This window comes from Scyliorhinus canicula, chromosome 9 (assembly GCF_902713615.1).
Source record: "Scyliorhinus canicula chromosome 9, sScyCan1.1, whole genome shotgun sequence".
Lineage (NCBI taxonomy): Eukaryota > Metazoa > Chordata > Chondrichthyes > Carcharhiniformes > Scyliorhinidae > Scyliorhinus > Scyliorhinus canicula.
In genome coordinates, this window is record NC_052154.1 from 4,926,435 (window position 1) to 4,948,490 (window position 22,056).

The following is a 22,056-nucleotide window of genomic DNA, read 5'->3' on the forward strand; positions in this document are numbered from 1 at the left end:
AACGAAACAAGACTTAAAAATTATAAAATTCTCTCCCCAACCACCCCACTCACTCAATTGTGTAAAATATTATTTTTATAGAATTAGCTTTACTCGAGTGTGTTTTGTGCTTTTTTTCGTTGGTGTTACTTAGTGGTGGTATCATTAAGACTTCCCATTGTAATAGTCCACCATAGTAACATCAGCTAATTCTACCCTGTCTCAGCTTAATGCATCATAGAATAGATGAGCAAAAGTTTGATTAAAGAAGTGGGTTTTAAGGAACATCAAAGGAAGACAACGGTGGGGAGATTTAGAGAGGGCATTCGAGAGCGTAGGCCTCAATAGCTGACGGCACAACTGGCAACAGTGAAGCATTGAATATCAGGGACACTCAATTTACTGGTTAGCATTAAGCCAACAATTCATCACTGAAATTAAATATTCATAGAATTTAGAATTTACAGTGCAGAAGGAGGCCCATCGAGTCTGCACTGGCTCTTGGAAAGAGCACCCTACCCAACCACACACCTCCACCCTGTCCCCATAACCCAGTAACCCCACCCAACACCAAGGGCAATTTAGCATGGCCAATCCTTCCTAACCTGCACATCTTTGGACTGAGAGGGGAAACCGGAGCACCCGGAGAAAACCCATGCAGACACTGGGAGAACGTGCAGACTCCGCACAGAGTGACCCAAGCCAGGAATCAAACCTGGGACCCTGGAGCTGTGAAGCAATTGTGCTAACCACTATACTACCGGGCTGCTCCTGAGAATCATTGTGGGATGATTGCTGTGAGTGAGGATGCTCATTCAGAGTTCCCATTGTTTTTTTTTTTTTTTTTTTTAATAAATTTAGAGTACCCAATTAATCTTTTCCAATTAAGGGGCAATTTAGCGTGGCCAATCCACAACCTGCACGTTTTTGGGTTGTGGGGGTGAAACCCACGCAAACACGGGGAGAATGTGCAAACTCCACATGGACAGTGACCCAGAGCTGGGATCGAACCTGGGACCTTGGCGCCGCGAGGCAGCAGGGCTAACCCACTGTGCCACGATGCTGCCCAGAGTTCCCATTGTTGAGCGATTCCCATCGCTGTTAAATGATTACCTGGCACAATTGTGATAAATTCCACAATGGAATAGCAAACAGCTCTCTGCCCAAGCTTGAGTAGCGAGTAGCCGCTTGGATGCCTGTGAGATTGCAACTTCTGTCAACTTCTTAAAAATGCTTCAGAATTTTGATAGAACCTAGTTATGTCATTGGATGTGATTTTACAATGTCCGGTGCAGATCCTGTTTTCATATTATTGCCGACTCGTATATTGAAAGCCTCGAGTTCTGCTTAAAACTGTGTATAATGGTGAGAATTCAGCAGTTTGAATCTGCTTCATTGCATTAAGCTTGGGTTTGCTGCACTCAGCAACTCTGATCATTAATGCTGCAGATTCATGAGTTATGACTTTAACAATTCCCATATCCAACCTGTTTCGCCTCCCTCGCTATGGTGCCTCCCTCATTGCCCTTAGGCTACTGTATTAGTCAGTCGTTGCAGTTTGTGATCACATTTGAATAGTTAATGTCCTGTTTATGTACTTTCCCTCAAAGCTGGCATGTACTCCACCCAAGAATATAATTTGCATAGCTGTTGGCTCTCCCTGAGAATCTGTAAAAATATCCTCCATAGCAAAGCCTTTTCTGAGGCACATACTCTGTCACGCCTCTTGCCCACTGTTTTCCACCTAGTGTGCTGATTTTCCCCGCCGGCTCTAGAAATTAATCTCCTGACCTTCCTGTGAACAAACCAGTGACTGCATGGCAAGGTAGGGAATTAGCATAAGAAACATAAGGTGTAGCAGGAATACACCACATGGTCCCTGGAGCTTGCACCACCCCAATAAGATGGAGGCTTATCTTTGACCTCAAACTCCACTTTCCTGTCCTATCCCATTTCACTTAATTCTTTTTGCTTGGATTAAGGAGTTTCGGAAACTGCCACGAGTGTATGGGCATTCCTATGTATTGTTTATTCACCATTGCTATAAAATGTGTGCATATGGATATTTTGGTTGATGCATAGGAACTGATGGAGGTCTCTATTCCCCTTGATCCTCTTCCATCATTCAATATCTGATCTGTCTCTTAACTCCATCTAGCCCTTGTTTCTATTACCCTAATGCCCCTGCCTAACAAAAACCTACCAATCTCAGTTTTGGATTTGACCCCTCTCCCGACCTCAGCAGCTTTGTAGGAGTGTTTCCAGATTTCAATTGCATTTTGTGTGAAGAAGTACTTCCTGATATTACCCCTGAATGGATTGTCTCCGGTTCCCTCGCCACGTCAGTTGGTGGAATCCGGTTAATAAAATCTGTACTACAAAGCTAGCCTCAGTAATGGTGACCATAAAACTATTATAAAAAGGCTGTAAAAGCCCAGCTGATTCGCTGATATCCTTTAGGGAAGGAAATCTATCATCCTTACCCAGTCTGGTGCACGTGACTCCAGACCCACAGCGATGTGGTTGACCCTTAACTACTCTCTGAAATGGCCGAGTGAGACACTCAGTTCAAGGGCAATTAGGAATGGGCAAAAATAAATGATGGTTATGACCCCTTCTCTGTTCTTTAGTCATCTTAATCCGTAAAATGTTTGTGTTGAAATTATAGTTGATATATGGGACTGTGACAGTTTGCCATTGAGCCTTTCAAGCCTGTAGCACCACTCCATGTTTGGTTGATTATGTTACTCGACAAGTGATTCAGAGGCCTGTTGATTTTGGAGACATGAGCTCAAATTGTACCTTGACAGTTTGGGGAATTAAATAAATCCGGAATAATAATGACCATGTAACTATTGAGTTTTTGTTAGAACCCAACTGATTCACCAATGTCCTTAACATGCGACAAGGTATTGCTGTACTGGTACACTATCATTTCTGCACTAATGATCCACCTTATGTGCCAGTGTAGTCTAAAGTCTGGACTTTCTAGGATGACTAGTGACTATGTTTAATCTGAGTGAGTAATCCCATGTTTCTCCACAGATCACACACGATGTAATGTATGGATTCTGGATGGTGAGCTGTACCACAAGGGCCTTCTTAAGTTTGCTGTTTCTGGGGACAACATTAAGAACACGCTGGCAGTCTTTGTGGCAGACATGGCTAGGCCTTGGACTATCATGGATTCTTTGCAGAAATGGGCTAGCGTCTTGCGGGAGCACATTGACAAACTGAAGATGCCACCTGAGGAAATGAGGGAAATGGAGCAGGCATGTGAGTATTATGTCAGATTTTATAATGTGGAAAGATGAAGTTCAACTCCATGTCCTTCCTGTGGTTTATTTTGATGAGCTGGATTGTATTGGATCCGGTGGAGAGATTGTTGGTGTTTCTGCTGTGTCGCGTAAGTACAGTGTTAAGCTAAGTGGCATTTAGATTGTGGCATTTGATTTTAGAACTGTTGTGTTGCCCTGTTTTGTAATGACTGCTTGTAGTGGTGTCCACCCTGCAATGTTATTATCTCAACTGTAGTGATGGGGTTTGTTAGATAGGTTACTTTTGATATTCTGAAACGGAGCCTCGAAGAAGAAGATCAAAACATTTTGTTTTGTTGGATTATGAAGTTTTGATTTGGGTTTTCTTTATGTAATACTGCATAAAAAGGAGTCTGGGGGTTCAGGGAGAACGACAAATAAACTGGATGAATTGAAATAATTGTTTTAACTACTAGAATGCCTTGTCCCTTGAGCTACATCCTGTGATATTCAATGGTGCTGCTGGAGTTAGAAGAATCATGGGGTTGGGGGTCAGCCTGGTAGTTATGGCACTGGACTAGCAACCTGGAGGTTGAGTTCAGATCCCACCATGACTAATTATGAAATTACATTCAGGAAGAGTTTGTGGCTTCACGTTCTCAAAAAATATAAAGATTTTTCATCCGTCCATGGTAACCTACAATCTACCCTGGTTCCGACATAAGATGGTGTTCATAAGGACCTGTTGTAGCAGAGACTATTTGATAATGCCCCCAGCACTCCCCTGGCTGAGATCAGCACATACTAAACACGAAAGTCCAATCTGGGACACTCGAGGCCCTCTGACTGCCTTTACCAGCTAAGTGTCTTGAGAGGCTGCAGTTTGTATCAGTTTTATGTTTCAGACGCTGGTTGATGAAATGCACCTTTCCTTTCTGGCATCTGGGCCTGAACCAAACCAATGTCACTGGCTGACTGTGAAGTCTCTGCATCCTTGGTATGAAAAACTGCGCTGCAGCATCACAAGAAATGACTGATATATAGTGTTTTCCACCTTTGTGGCTTCACCCTAGAGTATAATGGTTCCACGCTTGAACCAATGATATCATAAGAGTGACAATGCACATTATGTAGTTTAGGGAATGACCTCAGGGGAATAACCATCAGAATCTAGTCTCCCATCTTTCCATTAATGGGCCTCCCCAGATCAGGAATGAAAGTATTTTGGTTCCCAGCATGAATTGGAAAATCTGTGTTTAACAAGTGGAATTCTCAGTGAAATTTGCAGAGAAAGTGACTCTTGCACATTTGAGAATCACTGACCCTAACCTGGGGAAATTAGAGTGCAGCTGAACGTCAGTTATAGAAGCTTTTATGTTGATGTTGTTTGTGATGGGTGCCCCTTTATCACTGCACACGAATGTATAAAGCAGTTTTGAAGGCATGTTGGCAACCTTTTCCCCTCCATGTCCCAAGGCTCTTCAGGAGTTATAATGTGAAGTTAAAGGAGGTGCTGTTAAATTTTATAACTAACTTGCAACATAGAACATTACAGCGCAGTAGAGGCCCTTCGGCCGTCAATGTTGCGCCGACCTGTGATACCCCTCTAAAGCCCATCTACGCTATTCCCTTATCATCCTTGGTCACCGCCTTTGTCCCTTCCGACACGGCGTGCTTGGCCAGTTTCCCGGGCAGCAGCAGGCGCACGGCGGTCTGGATCTCCCAGGAGCTGATGGTTTGGCGCTTGTTGTAATGGGCCAGGCAGGAAGCCTCACCCGCAATGCGCTTGAAAATATCGTTGACCAACGAGTTCATGATGCTCATGGCCTTGGAGGAGGTGTCGGGGTGAACCTGCTTCATCACTTTGTAGATGGAGTAACTCTCCTTCCTGCTTCGCTTTCTCCTTTTGCCGCCCTTCACAGGAGCTTTCTTCAGAGCTTTCTTAGTTGGTGATGCTCTGACATTGTAGGACCACTAAAAGAGCCAACGAAATAGAGATTCTTAGTGACCACTTTAATGTAATCAGTGATCTCCATCCAGGTGCAACATTTAACGGTAATCTATAATTAGATTTGTTTTTTTTTAATACCAGCTCTGTTATTTTTTAAGGGAAGCCCAGATTTCTACTTATTCTAGTCTGCGCGTGACTGGCGTTTGTCTGCGCATGGCTGGAATATGAATGAACTTCAGCCCAATGACTAACGGATAAGCCACAGCCTCTTGCTCTATTGCTCTGACACTGCTGTTTGTTCCATTCTCAGTAAGTTTGGGGAAATTTTGTCTTTGGCTTCAGCAACTACTTTTATTCGAATGGGTGGTACTTACAGAAGGTGAGAAAGTCATGGTGTAATGTCAACAAGATCAAATAAATGGTGCAAGGGCGAATGCTGGGCTGGTACCATGTGCTGTACAGACCATTGTCAGAGGTCTGTTGTACAAGATCACCCTCCCACCCATTTCAGGGTACAGGATTCGATTTGGGCATCTAGTGACTGTCTGTATGGAGTTTGCACTTTCTCTCTGTGTCATTCTCATTGGCCGTGTTTAGTCAAAGCTATTGTATTTTCCCAGTCCAGTGTTGTCCAATCAAAATCACTGATTGGCCAAAGATGTGGTTACAGTGCATCAGTGTATCATTTTGTGAGCAAGCACCTGGCACAGTTCAGGTGAATTCACTCTGTGTATATTTACTTAATCATTGATCATTCAGTAGACAGTAGACAAGGAAGTAAATTTCAATGATCGAAAATCATTTCCTTTTCATCTTGCCATTTTACAAACAAAAAATTGAAGTTCACAGACCTTTGGCATATGGTAATGACATCATATGCTGGGTGAAGACAGACGCAAAGTACTTATTAAGTTCTCCAGCCATTTCCTCATCTCCCATCACTAGCCTTCCGGAATCAGTTTGAATTGGCCCAATGTCTACTTTGGCCTGTCGTTTGTTTCTTATGTATTGAAAGAAACTTTTACTATCATTTCTTATATTACTGGCTAGCCTGCCTTCATATTTGATCCTCTCCTTCCTTATTTGTCTCTTTGTTAACCTCTGTTTGTTTTTGTAGCCTTCCCAATCTTCTGATTTCCCAGTGCTTTTGGCCACTTTATAGGATCTCTCTTTTTCTTTGATACATTTCCTGATTAATTGCCCCTTAATGTCCAAAAGGTTAGGTGGGGTTATTGGGTTACGGGGATAGGGTGGTGACGTGGGTGTAAGTGGGATGCTCTTTCCAAGGGCTGGTGTAGACACGATGGGCCGAATGGCCTCCTTCTGCATTCTAAATTCTATGAAGGGTGCTGATAGTGCCACATTAAGAGATTAGAATGTGTTAATGGCAGAACAAATGTAAGCGGTGTGTCAAAAGACAACTAGGAACAGGGAACAGATGGCCCAAGTGGGGTGACTCAAAACGTTAGCTCCCTTCTCTCTCCACCGTTCTCTCTCCACAGATGCTGACCTGCTGAGATTGTCCAGGATTTTCTGCTTTTGTTACTGTTACATGAGATGGTTGTGGTTTTGTCCCGTGCAAGATTTAAACACAATTCAGACAGGCCCTCGCAGATTTCAGATGTACCCTACCATATAAGACAATTAAGCTGAATGTGCAAAGCACATCCCTTCTGGAAATACTAGAGGACCCTGGCACCATAATAGTTTGATAATGCAGTTTACTTTGGCTGCCTGACTTCTTGCTGTTTTTTTTAACTCTGGCATATTGTTTCTTCACTTTTTTTTAACGATTGTTTTAGTTATTTAAGGTATTAAAAAGCTTGCTTAAAATGGGAAGTAGGTAGGCTGTCGCTTGGTTAAGCCTGCAGCCCGCCCATCTCTGCTCCCACTGAGCACTTCCCACTAGCTGGTTACTCCCCTGACACCAAAGCACTCTGGGGCAATGAGCTCATCAGTTTGGGGAAATCTCTGGAACTCATCCAGAGCTCAACAACAAAAGATCATGCAGCTTTTGAAGAAGTGAGTTGTTGTTTATGTGGACGTGAGGAGGCATTTGGTAAAATCTCTTGTAAGTGCCTGTTCGCTAAAGACATTGAAGGCAAATTATTGAGTTGGTTAGGGAAGTGGCTGAGCAACAAGAGACAGATGAAGGATAATGTGCAATATTCTCATTGGCTGGATTTGAGTACAGTAGTGGTGTCCTGCACCAATTGGTGCTGGGACCTCAACTATTCACTGTATTTATTATGACTTTGTGATAGCCATTCATCAACATTTTCCAATATCATTTAACATTTTAAACAGTGTGGATGAGGGCATAAAATTTACTTTGTACGGAAAAGGACAGAACAGGGTACTTAAATGGTGAAAAGGTACAAACGGTGGAGGTCCAAAGTGACTTGTGGCGTTGGGGTTGATATCTGGAAACTAGAATATAAATGGGTAGAAGTCATGCTTCAGTTGTACAAAGCCCTGGTTAGACTACACCATGGGTATCGTGAGCAGCTCTGGGCATCATATCTGGGTAAATATATATTGGATTTGGAGGGAGTGCAGCATTGCTTTACCAGAATAGTCCTGGAGTTAAATTATGAGGAGCGATTACCGACACTAGAGTCGTGGTCCCTGGAATTTACAAAGTTAAGAGATGATTTGATACAGGAAACAGGTTAGATAGAGAGAAACTGGTGTGTCTGGGTGGGGTGAGGGGGGAATAGTCTTAAAAATCAGACCTAGACTGAAATGGGGAAACGCTTCCAAATGAAAAGGCTGGTAGAATTTTGGAATTTCCTTCTCCAAATGGCAATTAATGCTCGGTCACTGTAAATTTTGGTGTGAAATTGATAGATTTTTGTTAACCGAATGTACTAATAGACTTAGAGCGAAGGAGTATGGCATTAGGCTGCAGTTCAACCAAATCCAAATTGAATGGCCTCCAGTACTGTATTTTGTTTTCAGGGTGAGCACGAATAATGAATCCTGTTGTTGAAGAATTGATGAACCAGTGTTTTGTGGCATCAGACCGGCTGGGGAGGCAGTGGCATAGTGGTATTGTCACTGGACTACAGTAGTAACCCAGTGTAATGCTCCAGGGACCTGGGTTCAAATCCCACCATGGCAAATTAAAAACTGGAATTAAAAGTTGCAGGAAGGGCAGCACGCGGCACAGTGATTAGCACTGCTGCATCACAGCGCCAAGGACCCGGGTTCAAATCCTGGCCCTGCGTCACTGTCCGTGTGGACATTCTCCCCGTGTCTGCGTGGGTTTCACCCCCACAATGCGAAGATGTGCAGGTTAGGTGGATTGGCAACGCTAAATTTCCCCTTAATTGGAAAAATATTTATAATTGGGTACTCTAAATTCAAAAAAAGGTTGCAGGACGACAGTAACTAAGCAGACACCACCTCTTTTGTTTGCACTGCCCTGTCTGTCTTGCAAGCATCTTGCAAGCATCTTTTCCTGCAGTCTCTAATCTCTGCACATCTCAGTGGAACATTAGGGATTGAAACTGTTCAGAGTTTGCTTGCTGTAGCTGCATTGTTCATCAAAAGTGATTTTTGAATGGGCCTGATAGTAATGCACGTTGAAGTAGCCATGCCATGAAAACATGTAAACTCTGACCGATGGGATGTTAACAGTGACAAAAGGCTCGCATTGATCCTTTCAGACCTGCTTTGCCAGTCTCTTCAATTGCAGTTGAACTCGAACTTCATTTATCTGCCTGTTCCCCATAACTCCTGATACCCTAATTTAACAAAAATCTATTGATCTCGGTCTTGAAACTCTCTATTACTCTCAAGCGCACACAATCATTTTGGCGTTGAGGGACTTGAAGATTGCCAAATTTCCACTCCACACTAATCCTAATTCCACTCAATAGACTGGCTTTAATTTCCGGATTACAGCCCCTTTCTTTACATAGAATTTACAGTGCAGAAGGAGGCCATTCGGCCCATCGAGTCTGCACCGGCTCTTGGAAAGAGCACCCTACCCCCTACCCAAGGTCAACACCTCCACCCTATCCCCATAACTCAGTAACCCCATGCAACACTAAGGGCAATTTTGGACACTAAGGGCAATTTATCATGGCCAATCCACCTAACCCGCACATCTTTGGACTGTGGGAGGAAACCGGAGCACCCGGAGGAAACCCACGCACACACAGGGAGGATGTGCAGACTCCGCACAGACAGTGACCCAAGCCAGAATCGAACCTGGAGCTGTGAAGCGATTGTGCTATCCACAATGCTACCGTGCTGCCCTAACATCCTTGTTCTGGATGTCCCTCGAAGCAATAGATTCTCCATCAATCCTATCAAATAAATTCCTTCATCAGTTTAAAACTTTGATTAGAACCCCCTCAAACTTTGAAATTCAGGTGAATACAAACAAGGTTTATGTAACTCAGTCTAGTTTCACCCTGTGAAGGCTCGCATTCCAGGTTAGTACCTTGAATTTTGATGCAGATGGGTCAGTGAGAATTGGGGGAGTGTGGACTGAGAATAGGAGTCGGCCATTCGCCCCCATTGAGCATGTTTCAGCATTCAATTCGATCGTGGCTGACTTGTATCTCCACATGCCCAACTTGGTCTCATTACCCTTCATACTCTTGCCTAAAAAAGCCTTATTAATCTCAGTTTTGAGTTTATCGATTGACGGCCCCCAGCTTCAGCAGGCTGCCTTCATGTTAAGGGCGGTCAGCCTCGCCTCTTGTGTTCAACTTTTATCCATTTTTTTGGACCAGGCCTGGAGCTCTGGCAGCATCTAAACCGAGCCTTAGTGAGCAGGTTATTGCTGCGCAAGTACCATTTGACAGTGCTGGCGGCAACCCCCTAATCACTTTGATAATGATGATCGAGAGTACACTGACAGAACAGCAATTGGCCTGTTTGGATTTGTCCTACTTTTTTTGGATAAGATATTCCTGGACACTTTTTCACATTGCAGGGTTATAGCTGTACTGAACAGCTTGGCTAAGGGTGCAGTCAATTCAGGAGCACGAGTCTTCAGTACAGGTACTATTGTCTGCCTCTAATTTTATGTAAATACCCTCTTGTTCTGGACTCCCCACTGGAGGAAATAGTTGCTCGCTATCTGCTCCATTGGCTACTTCGGTCATGTTAAATGTCTCTTAACATGGTGCCTTGTGTTGGAATTTTTTATCACTGGTGTTATGGGCCAGGGTTTAGAGAACCCCAAAGTGTCTCATGGAGTTCACCTGACCCACAACTTTTAATAGATTGTGGTATGGGGAGCACACGGCCCACTCTACAGGTGTGGTACAGCAGAAATGGAAAAGTATTTTTTGAAGCAAAACAATGTTTATTCTATGAACTCAAGTTAACCTTTTTAAAACATACAGTGAACATCTTAGCAACCATCAATTCAAATATAACCCCCAAAGACTACAACACTAAGTAATCCTTAAGCTTTCTTTTTAACATCCATAAGACTTTTAAAAAAACCTTTAAAACACAAAGATCAGGTTTAAATTCACTATTGATAGCAGTTATTAGTTTTAAATCACCAAAGGATCGATTTACAGTCTTTAGATTACAGAGAGAGACTAATGCACCTGGCTGTGACTGCAGCTATCCAGCTTGAAAACAAAACTAAAACACACCCTGCAGCAAACAGCCTAAAACGAAAGTAAAAAGCTGACAGACAGCCCAGCTCCACCCACTCTCTGACATCACTGATAAGCACCCATTTCTTAAAGGTATTCTCACATGACACTGGATAGTACTGCATAGGTGGTATAGTTTCTGCGGCAGTCGGAAATAACAAAGAAAGGCCAAATGATTCTGATTCTATTATAGTATCACCTCACTGCTGTGAGTGAAGTGGAGACACTGACATTTCTGGCTACCGGGGCCAATGGCTGTCTGCAGCTCTGATGAGATCCTTTCTGCTTAACTCTTCCCCTTGGCTGTGCTGGGTCTGGGAAGTGAAGTGCTGGTGGCAGCACCTTTTGTGCAAGAACTTTATCTTGTTTTGTTTTCTTCAGATGAGCTCAAAGCAATACAGTAAAGAATCTGAGCTATTGGGCAGAATTCAGGACATGTTTTGGTTTCCCCCTACCCAGGTATTCTTTATGAGAACTGTCTGCTAGATTCTGATTACGTTATGGTAACAGTTAGGTTCCCCTCGCCCTAGGTTCTCCTCTTTTGGATTTTCTCCTTCCTTCCCTCCACCTTGCTTGGCCAAGAGGTCAGACATGTGCTCTATTAGCTACTTCTTTAGCTATTTAGAACAGATTTATGAATTTTGCTCATTTTCTTTTCCAGGAGTGCCGGGAACCCCTGATATCTAGACCAATCTTCAAATAACTCCAGGCAGCTAGCACTGTCTTGTGACTATCAAGGGCTTCCCAACTAAGTAGACTCAAATGTATACTTTATATCCAAGCATCACTGGATAGCATTCCAGATTTCAGGACATTGTTTTTTCCTCCCTCAGTTCCTTCCATCCCAGTTACTTCACGTTACAGGTACTGAGACCAAGTTGTAGCACTCCAGTTGCTGTTCCTGCGGAACTCTGTTTACTTGACACAGAGAATTGAATCTAGGACTTTCTTTGATAATAAAGCCTGTGCTATGGCTACTGCAAACCAGGGAGAATGCCCTTGTGCTTGACCGTAAAGATGCATGACATCCTCTGTGTCTTTCTCTCTGCTCTCCTGAGGAGGTCTGTCACCTATGCTTTGGTGCCTCCCTCGTGGTGGCACTTGCCTTGTTCTCGGTGACTGCAACGCTGGCAGGTGTTACATTTTCTGGCAGCAGATACGAGCCACTGTGTAAATCCAGGAAAGCATTGGCATCAAATACACAAGGCTGTGCAGATTTTCCCAAGACGCCCGAAAGATTTCACAGAATAGCAGGGTCAGCAAAGTGTCCCAACTGCTTGTTTTATTCAGGGGGTAGGTACGCACTCAAATTTACTCACTCAAAGATGAGCTCATGCACCCAACACAAAGCTTGTATTCTTGAATACAAAGTAGTGGCTGCCAATGAGATGACATCATAGACGGTCCTTGCTGCTGAATGCCTAATCCTCTTTGGAAAGATTACCATCAGAATGAAAGCTAGAAGCAGATTTACATTTTTCTTTGTCAAAATGAGAAGTGAATGGGTAGCGTAGCTTGTTCATGCTGGTCAGTGACACAAAGTGGCGCGAGATCGTCTTTTTCCTTTGAATTTTCCCTCTTTCTAAATGCTTTGACTCCTTGATGGGGGTGGGAATATGATATACTTACTCACTTTCTGCAACCATTTAAATATGTGAACCGTGGTGCATTTAACTTTCATTTCTAAAGATGGTAGTGTCGATTGTTTTATGTCGACCTGAAGAAGCAGACAAGACCCAAAGCTCTGGAATCCCCATATATACAAGAAACATACTGGGAAGAATCTGTCACTGGCATATATACAATATCTGTCAGTAAAACTCCACAGTACATATGTACATCACATGCAGACTGTTTTGGAATAATGCGAGTGTCGCTGCAGCAACGTCCCACAGATAACGAAGAGATGAATGATTTGGCTCGGCTGCTTGGTACTGGCTGAGGGAAGATTCAGCCAGGACAAAATCTTCCACAGTCTCCCGAGTAATATCTAAAGTTAACCTCCTATCCACAGGATAGCACTTGAAACAATGCTGCACTCCCCCAGGATTGCACTGCAATGGCAACCTCTCTTATCTGCTCAAGTCTGAGTGTGGATTTAAACCCGTGTCCTTTTGTGGCGGACACTGGGTGCCAACTGAGCCAAGCTGGTGTGGGTTGTGGCTGAAGTAAGTGTTCAGTGATTATTGGTTGGTGTTATAACCCCATTATTGGTTGATAATGCCTTTCATTCTTTCAACTCCCATATTTCATCTATATAATATCTGTCACAGTAGACCAACAGTCTGTGAAATGGGAAGTAACAGATCTAATTTTGGAGAGATGATGAGGGTGTGACTTGATGTGCTGGAGTAGCAGTATGGTTTGCGAACATAATGTGTCTGTTTCCTCTGTCTCATTTGGATGAAGAAACTTGAGAACTCCATCCACTGAGAACAGAGAGTTAGCTAATTATCCAGTTTTAGTTTTGAAGAATGTTTGAAAAATGCTTGTATTTTCACATCACCGTATACCAATCCATGAAGGCGCTTCATGCAGTGAATTACTTTCGAATGCAGTGACTGTCATCCCGGCAAGTGCAGCAGCATCAGCAGAATCCTGTAAAAGAAATTAGATGAATGAAGTTAACAAAAACAAATGAAAGAAAATGGAAATTGATGCAAATGAGGAGTGAGAGTTGCCACATTAACAGCTGTGATAATGAAAGACTTGTGGGAGTGCTGCACTTCATCACTGATCAGGATAATCACAGTGTAGGCCATGCTCATTTCGGAGACTTGGGCGTGCAGGACAAGATGAAACATTTTCAATTTAAACATTTGTCCCACAGCTAGCTGCTGGCCAAAGCTGATCTCGTGCAGATAGGGCACCCTGATGGTGTGGAGAATTGCCCCAGGTAAGTCCTGACCCCAAAAGGAATATCAATCTGGCCCAGCCAATTACCCCAGCACACTATCAATCGACTCTTTATTACCAGCCAAATGACGGAAGTTGTCGTCAGCAGAGCTATCTCATTGCAGTTAGTCATAAGGCTTGGGTTTGGGTTCTGCCAAAGCCACTTAACTCTACACTCAATGCAGCCTTCATTCAAACAGCGATGAAAGAGCTGAATTCCAACGGTGAGCGTGACTGCCGTTGACATCGAGGTTGTGTTTGACTGAGTGTGGCATCAGGGGGCCCTAATAAAATTGACGTCCGTGGGGATCGGAGAGACAACTATCCGTTTTTGGAGTCATAACTGGCAGAAGGCTAAGATTTTTTTTTTAAACCCCTAACAGCATTGTGGGTATACCTATCTCCAGCGGCTCAAGAAGGCAGCTCACCACCACCTTCCCGAGGGCAACTAGGGATGGGCAATAAATGCTGGGCCGAGCCAGCGACACCTGCATCCCATAAATTAACATAAAGAAAAATTCCACTGTTCTAACTAATTTCTGTTAAAACAAATTCCAATAATCACTTTTGAGATGTGATTTCCATAGGCAATCCCTTTGTTCTTTTTTTTTAATCTTTGAGTTTTGTTTTGAGTTCTTTTTTGGAATCGCTCACTGAAAAAATAGTTTATTTATCTTGCACTATTCATTCCATCTTAAATTAATTAGATCACACAACTTCTCATCAATGGTTGTGGCCATTTGATATAAAACTAATCCAAACCCATATCCTACCTGTGCCATCCCACTTTCCTGTCCCATCCCACTTTCCTGTCCCCTGTTCTCATTGGCCTATGTTGATTCCAAATCCCACAGTGTAGAACATAGAACAGTACAGCACAGTTAGCATGGCGAATCCACCTAACCCGCACATCTTTGGACTGTGGGAGGAAACCGGAGCACCCGGAGGAAACCCACGCACATACGGGGAGGACGTGCAGACTCCGCACAGACAGTGACCCAGCCGGGAACCGAACCCGGGACCCTGGAGCTGTGAAGCATTTATGCTAACCACCATGCTACCGTGCTGTAATTGCAGTCTCTTCAACTTTATCCCTCTGACTCCAGATTTCCCTCTGGCTACATCAATGATGGCTGCGCCTTCAGTTACTTAGTGCTCCCAATCCGAGATTTTCTCCCTGTGCCCCATTCCCCCACTCCTCTGAATCCTGCTCTCTGGTTTTCTTTAAAGCTTTCGATCGCAACTCATCATCTCTTTCAAATTTGCTTGCACTCCAGTACAGTGGGATGTTTATAATGTGCTGAGTGGGTGAGTGAAAAGAGGAGCCTGTTTATGGGCGGCATGGTGGCACAGTAGTTAGCACTGCTGCATCACAGTGCCTGGGACCCTGTTCAGTTCCGACCTTGGGTGCCTTTCTGTGTGGAATTTGCACGTTCTCCCCGTGTCTGCGTGGGTTTCCTCCAGGTGCTCGGGTTTCCTCCCACAGTCTAAAGATGTGCAGGTTAGGTGGGTTGGCCTCTTTATGTCCAAAAGGTTGGGTGGAGTTATGGGGATAGGGTTGAGGGGTGGACTTAAGTAGAGTGCTCTTTCCACGGGCCGGTACAGACTCGATGGGCAGAATGGCCTCCTTCTGCACTGTAGGGATTCTATGATAAATGGAAGGCGCTACCTTGAGTTTATTGTGTCTCTACAAGCCTATGATTTACACAGCTGGAGTTGGTTTAAAAGTGGAGCTATGAAATTGGAGCAAATTTGTATTTGCAGGACTATTTCCATTTGCTATGGGTGTAACTGATCATCTCTCCACCATGAATAAATGACCATTGTTTGGGTAATCTTGGATAATTTATCAGTCTATTATACTGAATTATTTGCTTTGAGAGGGAGGTGCACTGCACTGAAAGCTATGTTCAAACAGATTTCTGACTGTCCGTTGCTGCATTCGATGCTTAGATTAGTGTACAAAATAAATGCAATTGTCTTCTGAAAGAATTTCTGTAAATTTGCAAAGGGTTTCTTTGGTCTCTGTTTAAGCCATGAGATATTCTGTGGTTAGCATTGATAGAATTTCAAGCTTGGTTTCGGGTATTTTATATTATCGGATAAATCTTAGGGGTTCTGTCTTTGGCTTTATTTTTAAACTCTGTGTATCTGTCTTTCTGAACTGGCAGCAGAGGGGGAAGGCATGTTGTTTGTGTGCAGTGCAACATAACACTTTGTGAAGTCAACAATGTTCCATTCCAGAAAGCTAAGAGGGGCATTTCAATCCAGATCTTAATCTTGAGGAATGAGCAGCAACCACCAAGAACAATTTTTAAAATTCTTTATTCCATCTTTAAAGTTACGAAGCATGGGCAGGGCAAGCCCTTAATCCATTTAATTGCTTGCTCCAAAATTCAGTTCAAATTTAATCCAATTCATGGTCTCCACAAGAGAGACGTACAAGATCCAAGCTGCCAATAAAAGGCATTGCACCTCATCTTGGGCTTGATCTTGGCCAAAAGGCCGAGAAGCGACCAAATTACAATCAAAGTGCTATGATAGACTTCTAAGATGTTGCGTGACTGCTGATTTGTTCAGGCACCGTTTCAATGTCTCTGAGACAGATTACAGGGCGATCACTGGTGACGTGTGTGTCAGCGGGAAATCAACCACTGCTGTTAAGGAGTTTGCACCATATTGTAAAAGCCTTTTTTCCTCCCATAAGACGTGCTTCTTAGGTGAATTGGACATTCTGAATTCTCCCTCAGCGTACCCCAACAGGCGCCGGAATGTGGCGACTAGGGGCTTTTCACAGTAACTTCATTGCAGTGTTAATGTAAGCCTACTTGTGATAATAAAGATTATTATTATTACCCCTTATTTTATATTGTGTCTCCATGTTCCTCCTCCTAAAATGTATCACCTCACACTTCTCCGCATTGACTTCATCTGATACCTGTCTGCCCACTCCACTAACTTGTCAACATCCTTTTAAAGTCTGACCCTGCCCTCCTCACAGGCAAGTTCTGTGTCACCTGCAAAGTTTGAAACTGTCCCTGAGCACCAAGATATGGATCATTAAAATATATCAGGGAAAGCAAGGGCCCCAATATCCACACCATGGGAACACCACTGCAAACCTTCCTCTAGCCTGAAAAATATCCATTGACATCTGTTTCCTATTACACAACCAATTTTACATCCATGTTGCCACTGTTTCTTATATCCTGTGTGCCAATCCAGCTCCAATGTGCCTTGATGTTGTTCATTTAGGTGCTCTTATCTATCTTCAGTGGTTCTGGTTTTGTTAGTTGTGCTATTTTCAATGACCCTTTGGACTGTTGTTTTGTTCTGGTGTCTATATGTAAAATGAAAGAGCGATCCATAGAATCCCTACAATGCAGAAGTAGGCGATTCAGCCCATTTTCCTCTGCACTAACCCTCTGAAAGAGCACCCTATCTAGGCTCTGCCCCACCCTATCCCTGTAACCCACCTAACCTGAGTATCTTTGGACTGTGGGAGAAAACGAGAGCACCCGGAGGAAACCCACGCAGACACGGGGAGAATGTGCAAACTCCACACAGACAGTCACCCAAGGCTGGAATCAAATAGAAATCCCTGACACTGTAGGCAGCAGTGATAACCACTGTGCCGCCCTGTTCACACTGCTTCAAACATGGCCAGTTCCCACCAGCTGTGTGTGGGATACGTGATTCTATATGCATGCATGAGAAAAGTGACTTAAATGGTGATAACACAAGACCCAGCAAAAGGTGCAATAAAAACAAAATGTGGAAATACTTGGGTCAGGCAGCATCTGTAGAGAAAAAAATGAATACGCTGACTATAATTCAGGAAATGATTGCATATTGGGCGGGATTGTGTGTGTGTGTCTCTTAAATGTGTGGCAGGCACTCCTACAGAAACTGAATCAGCAGCTGAGTTTAGTTATAAATCTCTGTACTGCGGCTAGCTTTACCAACTGCTTGTAGATTTCAAATTTCAACCAGTAAACCTGCTGTAGGCTGTGAATTTTGTAAGTGGCTCACACAGCAAGGTATTACAAAATTCTCAGCCTCGAGCAGGATGAGTTTAGAATGGATTTCCCCCCCACAGGACAACGAAATGTGGAATGGACTACTGGTGCAACAAATTATTTATGGTTGAGTTGGTGTCTTTTTGTAAAGGATCTGGCTTTTTAATCATCGCAGATACGTCTGTTTTGAATCATGAGTGAGAAAGGAGATCTTAGATTGGGAGGCGAGCACCGCGTGGGTAAAACTCCTATACAACGCCCCCATGGCGAGTGTACGGACCAACAATACCAACTCCCAATACTTCCAGCTGCACAGGGGCACCAGACAAGGATGCCCACTGTCCCCACTGCTGTTCGCACTAGCAATCGAACCGCTAGCAATTGCGCTCAGGGCAGCAAAAAATTGGAGGGGGATCCGAAGGGGAGGCAGAGAGCACAGAGTCTCACTCTATGCAGACGATCTGCTCCTCTACATCTCGGACCCACAAAGCAGCATGGACGGAATCATCGCGCTCCTGAAAGAGTTTGGAGCCTTCTCGGGCTACAAACTCAACATGAGCAAAAGCGAGATCTTCCCAGTACACCAGCAAGGGGGGGGGGGGGGGGGGGGGGGGGGGGGGGGGGGGCAGCACTAAAGGGGCTGCCGTTCAAACAAGCCCAACATAAATTCCGCTACCTGGGGATCCAAATAGCCCATGACTGGAAAGGGATCCACAAATGGAACCTCACCAGCCTGGCGGAGGAAGTAAAAAAGGACCTGCAAAGATGGAACACACTCCCACTCTCCCTCGCAGGAAGAGTCCAGACGATCAAAATGAACGTATTGCCCAGGTTCCTCTTCCTGTTTAGATCCATTCCGATCTACATCCCCAAGGCCTTCTTCAAAGCGCTGGACAAACTTATCATGGCGTTCGTATGGGGGGGTAAAAATGCTAGGATCCCAAAGAAGGTCCTACAGAAAACAAAATCCAGGGGGGGGCTAGCCCTCCCGAATCTACAATTCTACCACTGGGCGGCAACAGCCGAGCGAGTAAGGGGATGGATCCAGGAGCCAGAAGCCGAGTGGGTGCGTGTGGAGGAGGCCTCCTGCATGGGGACCTCCCTCCGGGCCCTCGCCACGGCAGCACTCCCATCCCCACCCAAAAAACACTCTAGCAGCCCAGTGGTGACAGCCACCCTCCAATCCTGGAACCAACTGCGGCAGCAATTTGGCCTGAACAAAATGTCGGACAAGGCTCCCATCTGCAACAACCATAGGTTCAAACCAGCACTGACTGACGCCACCTTCAAAAGGTGGAGGCAGGACGGGGGGACACTGACAGTCAGGGACCTATACACGGATGACAGGATCGCAACACTGGACGAACTGACAGAGAAATTTCGGCTAGCTGGGGGGAACGAGCTACGGTACCTGCAGCTCAAAAACTTTCTACGAAAGGAGACAAGGACGTACCCACGACAGACACTACTGGAAGACCTACTGGACGCAAGTATCCGAGAGAAAGGGAACTGTAGCGACATGTATGACCGACTGGTAGAAAGGGACGACACCGTACTGGACGCAACAAGAAGGAAATGGGAGGACGACTTGGGGATGGAGATAGGGTGGGGACTCTGGAGCGAGACACTGCATAGGGTCAACTCCACCTCCACGTGCGCAAGGCTCAGCCTGACACAACTAAAAGTGGTACATAGAGCCCACTTAACGAGAAACCGTATGAGTAGGTTCTTCCCGGAGGTGGAGGACAGATGTGAACGGTGCCAAAGAGGCCCGGCCAACCACGCCCACATGTTCTGGTCTTGCCCCAGACTTGTGGAGTACTGGACAGCCTTCTTCGAGGCTATGTCCAAAGTGGTGGGGGTGAAGGTGGAGCCATGTCCGATAGTGGCGGTCTTCGGGGTTTCAGAACAGCCAGATCTATTCCTGGGGAGGAGGGCGGACGCCCTTGCCTTTGCCTCCCTGATCGCCCGCCGTAGAATCCTGTTTGGCTGGCGGTCAGCAGCACCGCCCAGAGCTGCAGACTGGCTGTCCGACCTCTCGGATTCTCTCCAAATGGAGAAAATCAAATTCGCCATCCGTGGGTCGGACGACGGCTTCCACAGAACGTGGGAGCCATTCATGCAATTGTTCCGGGACCTGTTTGTGGCCAACGTACAGGAGGAAGAATAGTCGTGGGAAGGTAGCCGGCGGGGGGGGGGGGCTAAGGGCTCGTTACGGGGGTTTGATGGCTAGCTAAGGCCCAAAACCAAACTAAATAAATGCCAATAAACATGTTGGGGAATGTAAAATATGTATGCCGGCGAAAAGCGGGAGGCCACAGTTATTACTACGAAGATGCTCACCTGTAAATATATATGTTAATTTTTGCGTGTTTTTTTTTCTCTCTCTCTAACAATTTGTAATTTGTTCAATATAAAACATGAAAACTGAATAAAAAACATTTATAAAAAAAAAAGATTGGGAGGCGAGTAGAGAAAGCTGCCTACTAATTTGCAGTGAACTGTGGGATTAATCCAATGTCTTGTCTTGCTCCTAATGCTATGCCACTCTCATCATCTCTGCCCCTAGTGGTGAAGGAATTCCAGGAGTACGAGGAGCCTGAAGAAGGAACGCATGGGTCCCCACAGAGGAGAGCCCCGGTATCTGGGCAGGACGAGGAGGAGGTGGTTTTGCCGCTGGGAGAGAATGTACTAACACACAATTTGGGCATTCCAGTACTGGTTGTCTGCACAAAGGTAGGATTATTATCCAGTGAGATGCGGCATTGTGAAAAAAGCAGAGCTATGAATGTTCTGTTCTTTAGAGAATGAATTGAGTTGGAATTGGTTTTGTTTTTTTAATTTAGCAGCTGGAGTGTTTGTTACACTGCTCCAGGAGAGCCTGTCTCCTATACAATCGCTGTTTAATGCAGGAGTCGTTACTCATTCTGTATTAAGAGTGTGGGTAATAAATACATATTTAGACCAGGAAAGTTTATAGTCTATACCTAATTAGTTGATCTTTGCACAAGCAGTAGGTACAGTACAATTGGGTTCAGTGGACCTCTACTGGACCTTGTGTGTGACTGTGTGTGTGCCTTGATTAGCCTCTCTCTTGTTTACACTCTCCGAAGGAATGATCAGCTTGAGTGAGATGCTGGCTGGCTGCCATTATTCATGAAGCACAACACTGGCAAGAGTCTGTGTCTCATTGGGCCAAAGTGCCATTTCAGTCGGCAATGGTTATAGTGCCTCAAAGTTGGCTTTCCTGTCCCAGGAGGAGGGGTACAAACGGTCATCTAACTAAATGTTGTGTGGGATATGAGAGAGCATTCCTGTTGAATATGGAATGTTGTTATGTCCCAGTTTCTCTCTCAAGTTGCACATTACTGTAACTCGACATGGATTATGCATGGCAATGATGATCAAAGAATTTCCTATCTAACAACGTTGTTGGGGCACCATCTCCATGAGGACTGCAGCAGTTCTTCACTAACTTTGGAGAATTGGGGATAGCAGCAGTGAGAGCAAATCCTCAGGCAAAAACATTTTTAAACTGAAAAGTTGTTGTCCTGGTGTATTAAGAAAGATAAACAGGTGAGGAATGAATGTGTTGGAGCTGTGTGTTTGATTGGATGTTAGAATGTGTGTGAGAATGGTGCATCATGATTGTGACTGGTTTTAGGTATGTGTGCATCTGTTGGAGTGCTGCTCCATGTTAGTGAATGGTTCCTCCTTGGGTTGAAGATGCTGTGCAGTTTTCCGGGGATTGGGGCTACAATACACTGCGGGGAAATGTTGGCAAAAACCCAGGCATTGCTCGGTGTCTTGTACACTCATGCCCCTCTCTAATGGCCAGCGCTATCCATCTCTATTAACTTCCTTGCGCAGTCTGTCCTAAATACTGGATGCTGCTTGTGTAATACTTTCTTTTATCTGGCTCAGATTCTGTATTTCTCCACAATAGAAGAATGCAGGTTAATAAACGTTTCAACCCCCCCCCCCCCCCAACCCTTCCAAATCATCCAGTAGCAGGAAGCCCCTAGTAGGCTGCTTAAAAGATGATTGGTGTGATGGTTAAGGAGAAGTGTGCTCATTCTTCTTCCTTGATTCTGTTCTTGCCCAATACTGAACCTAGGCAATACTCCGGAGCTGGATTTGGGGAGGGCGGGGCAATTTGTTGCGTAAGAAGGCATGTCATAGAATATTAATCAGGAGAGAAACTCCAGTCATCATTTCCAGTCTGAATCTAGAACATTGACTGCTTGGCCTGGCTGAGGTCAGCTTAATCTCAATCCCAAATCAAACCTGATCAGTAGCTCTGTGTCACACCTGATCTTTTATTT

At 44.6% G+C, this 22,056-nt stretch overlaps 1 protein-coding gene across 2 annotated transcripts in view; it reads left to right on the plus strand.

Annotated features, from left to right (window-relative positions):
• The window catches only part of dync1li2 (dynein, cytoplasmic 1, light intermediate chain 2), a 95,897-nt gene that overhangs the window by 16,181 nt on the left and 57,660 nt on the right, over positions 1 to 22,056 (plus strand). For both annotated transcript variants that reach the window (XM_038806227.1, XM_038806228.1), the window contains exons 4-5: positions 3,025 to 3,255; positions 20,301 to 20,467. In XM_038806227.1, the coding sequence (XP_038662155.1) occupies positions 3,025 to 3,255; positions 20,301 to 20,467 (398 nt within the window). The remainder of the gene's footprint in view (positions 1 to 3,024; positions 3,256 to 20,300; positions 20,468 to 22,056) is intronic.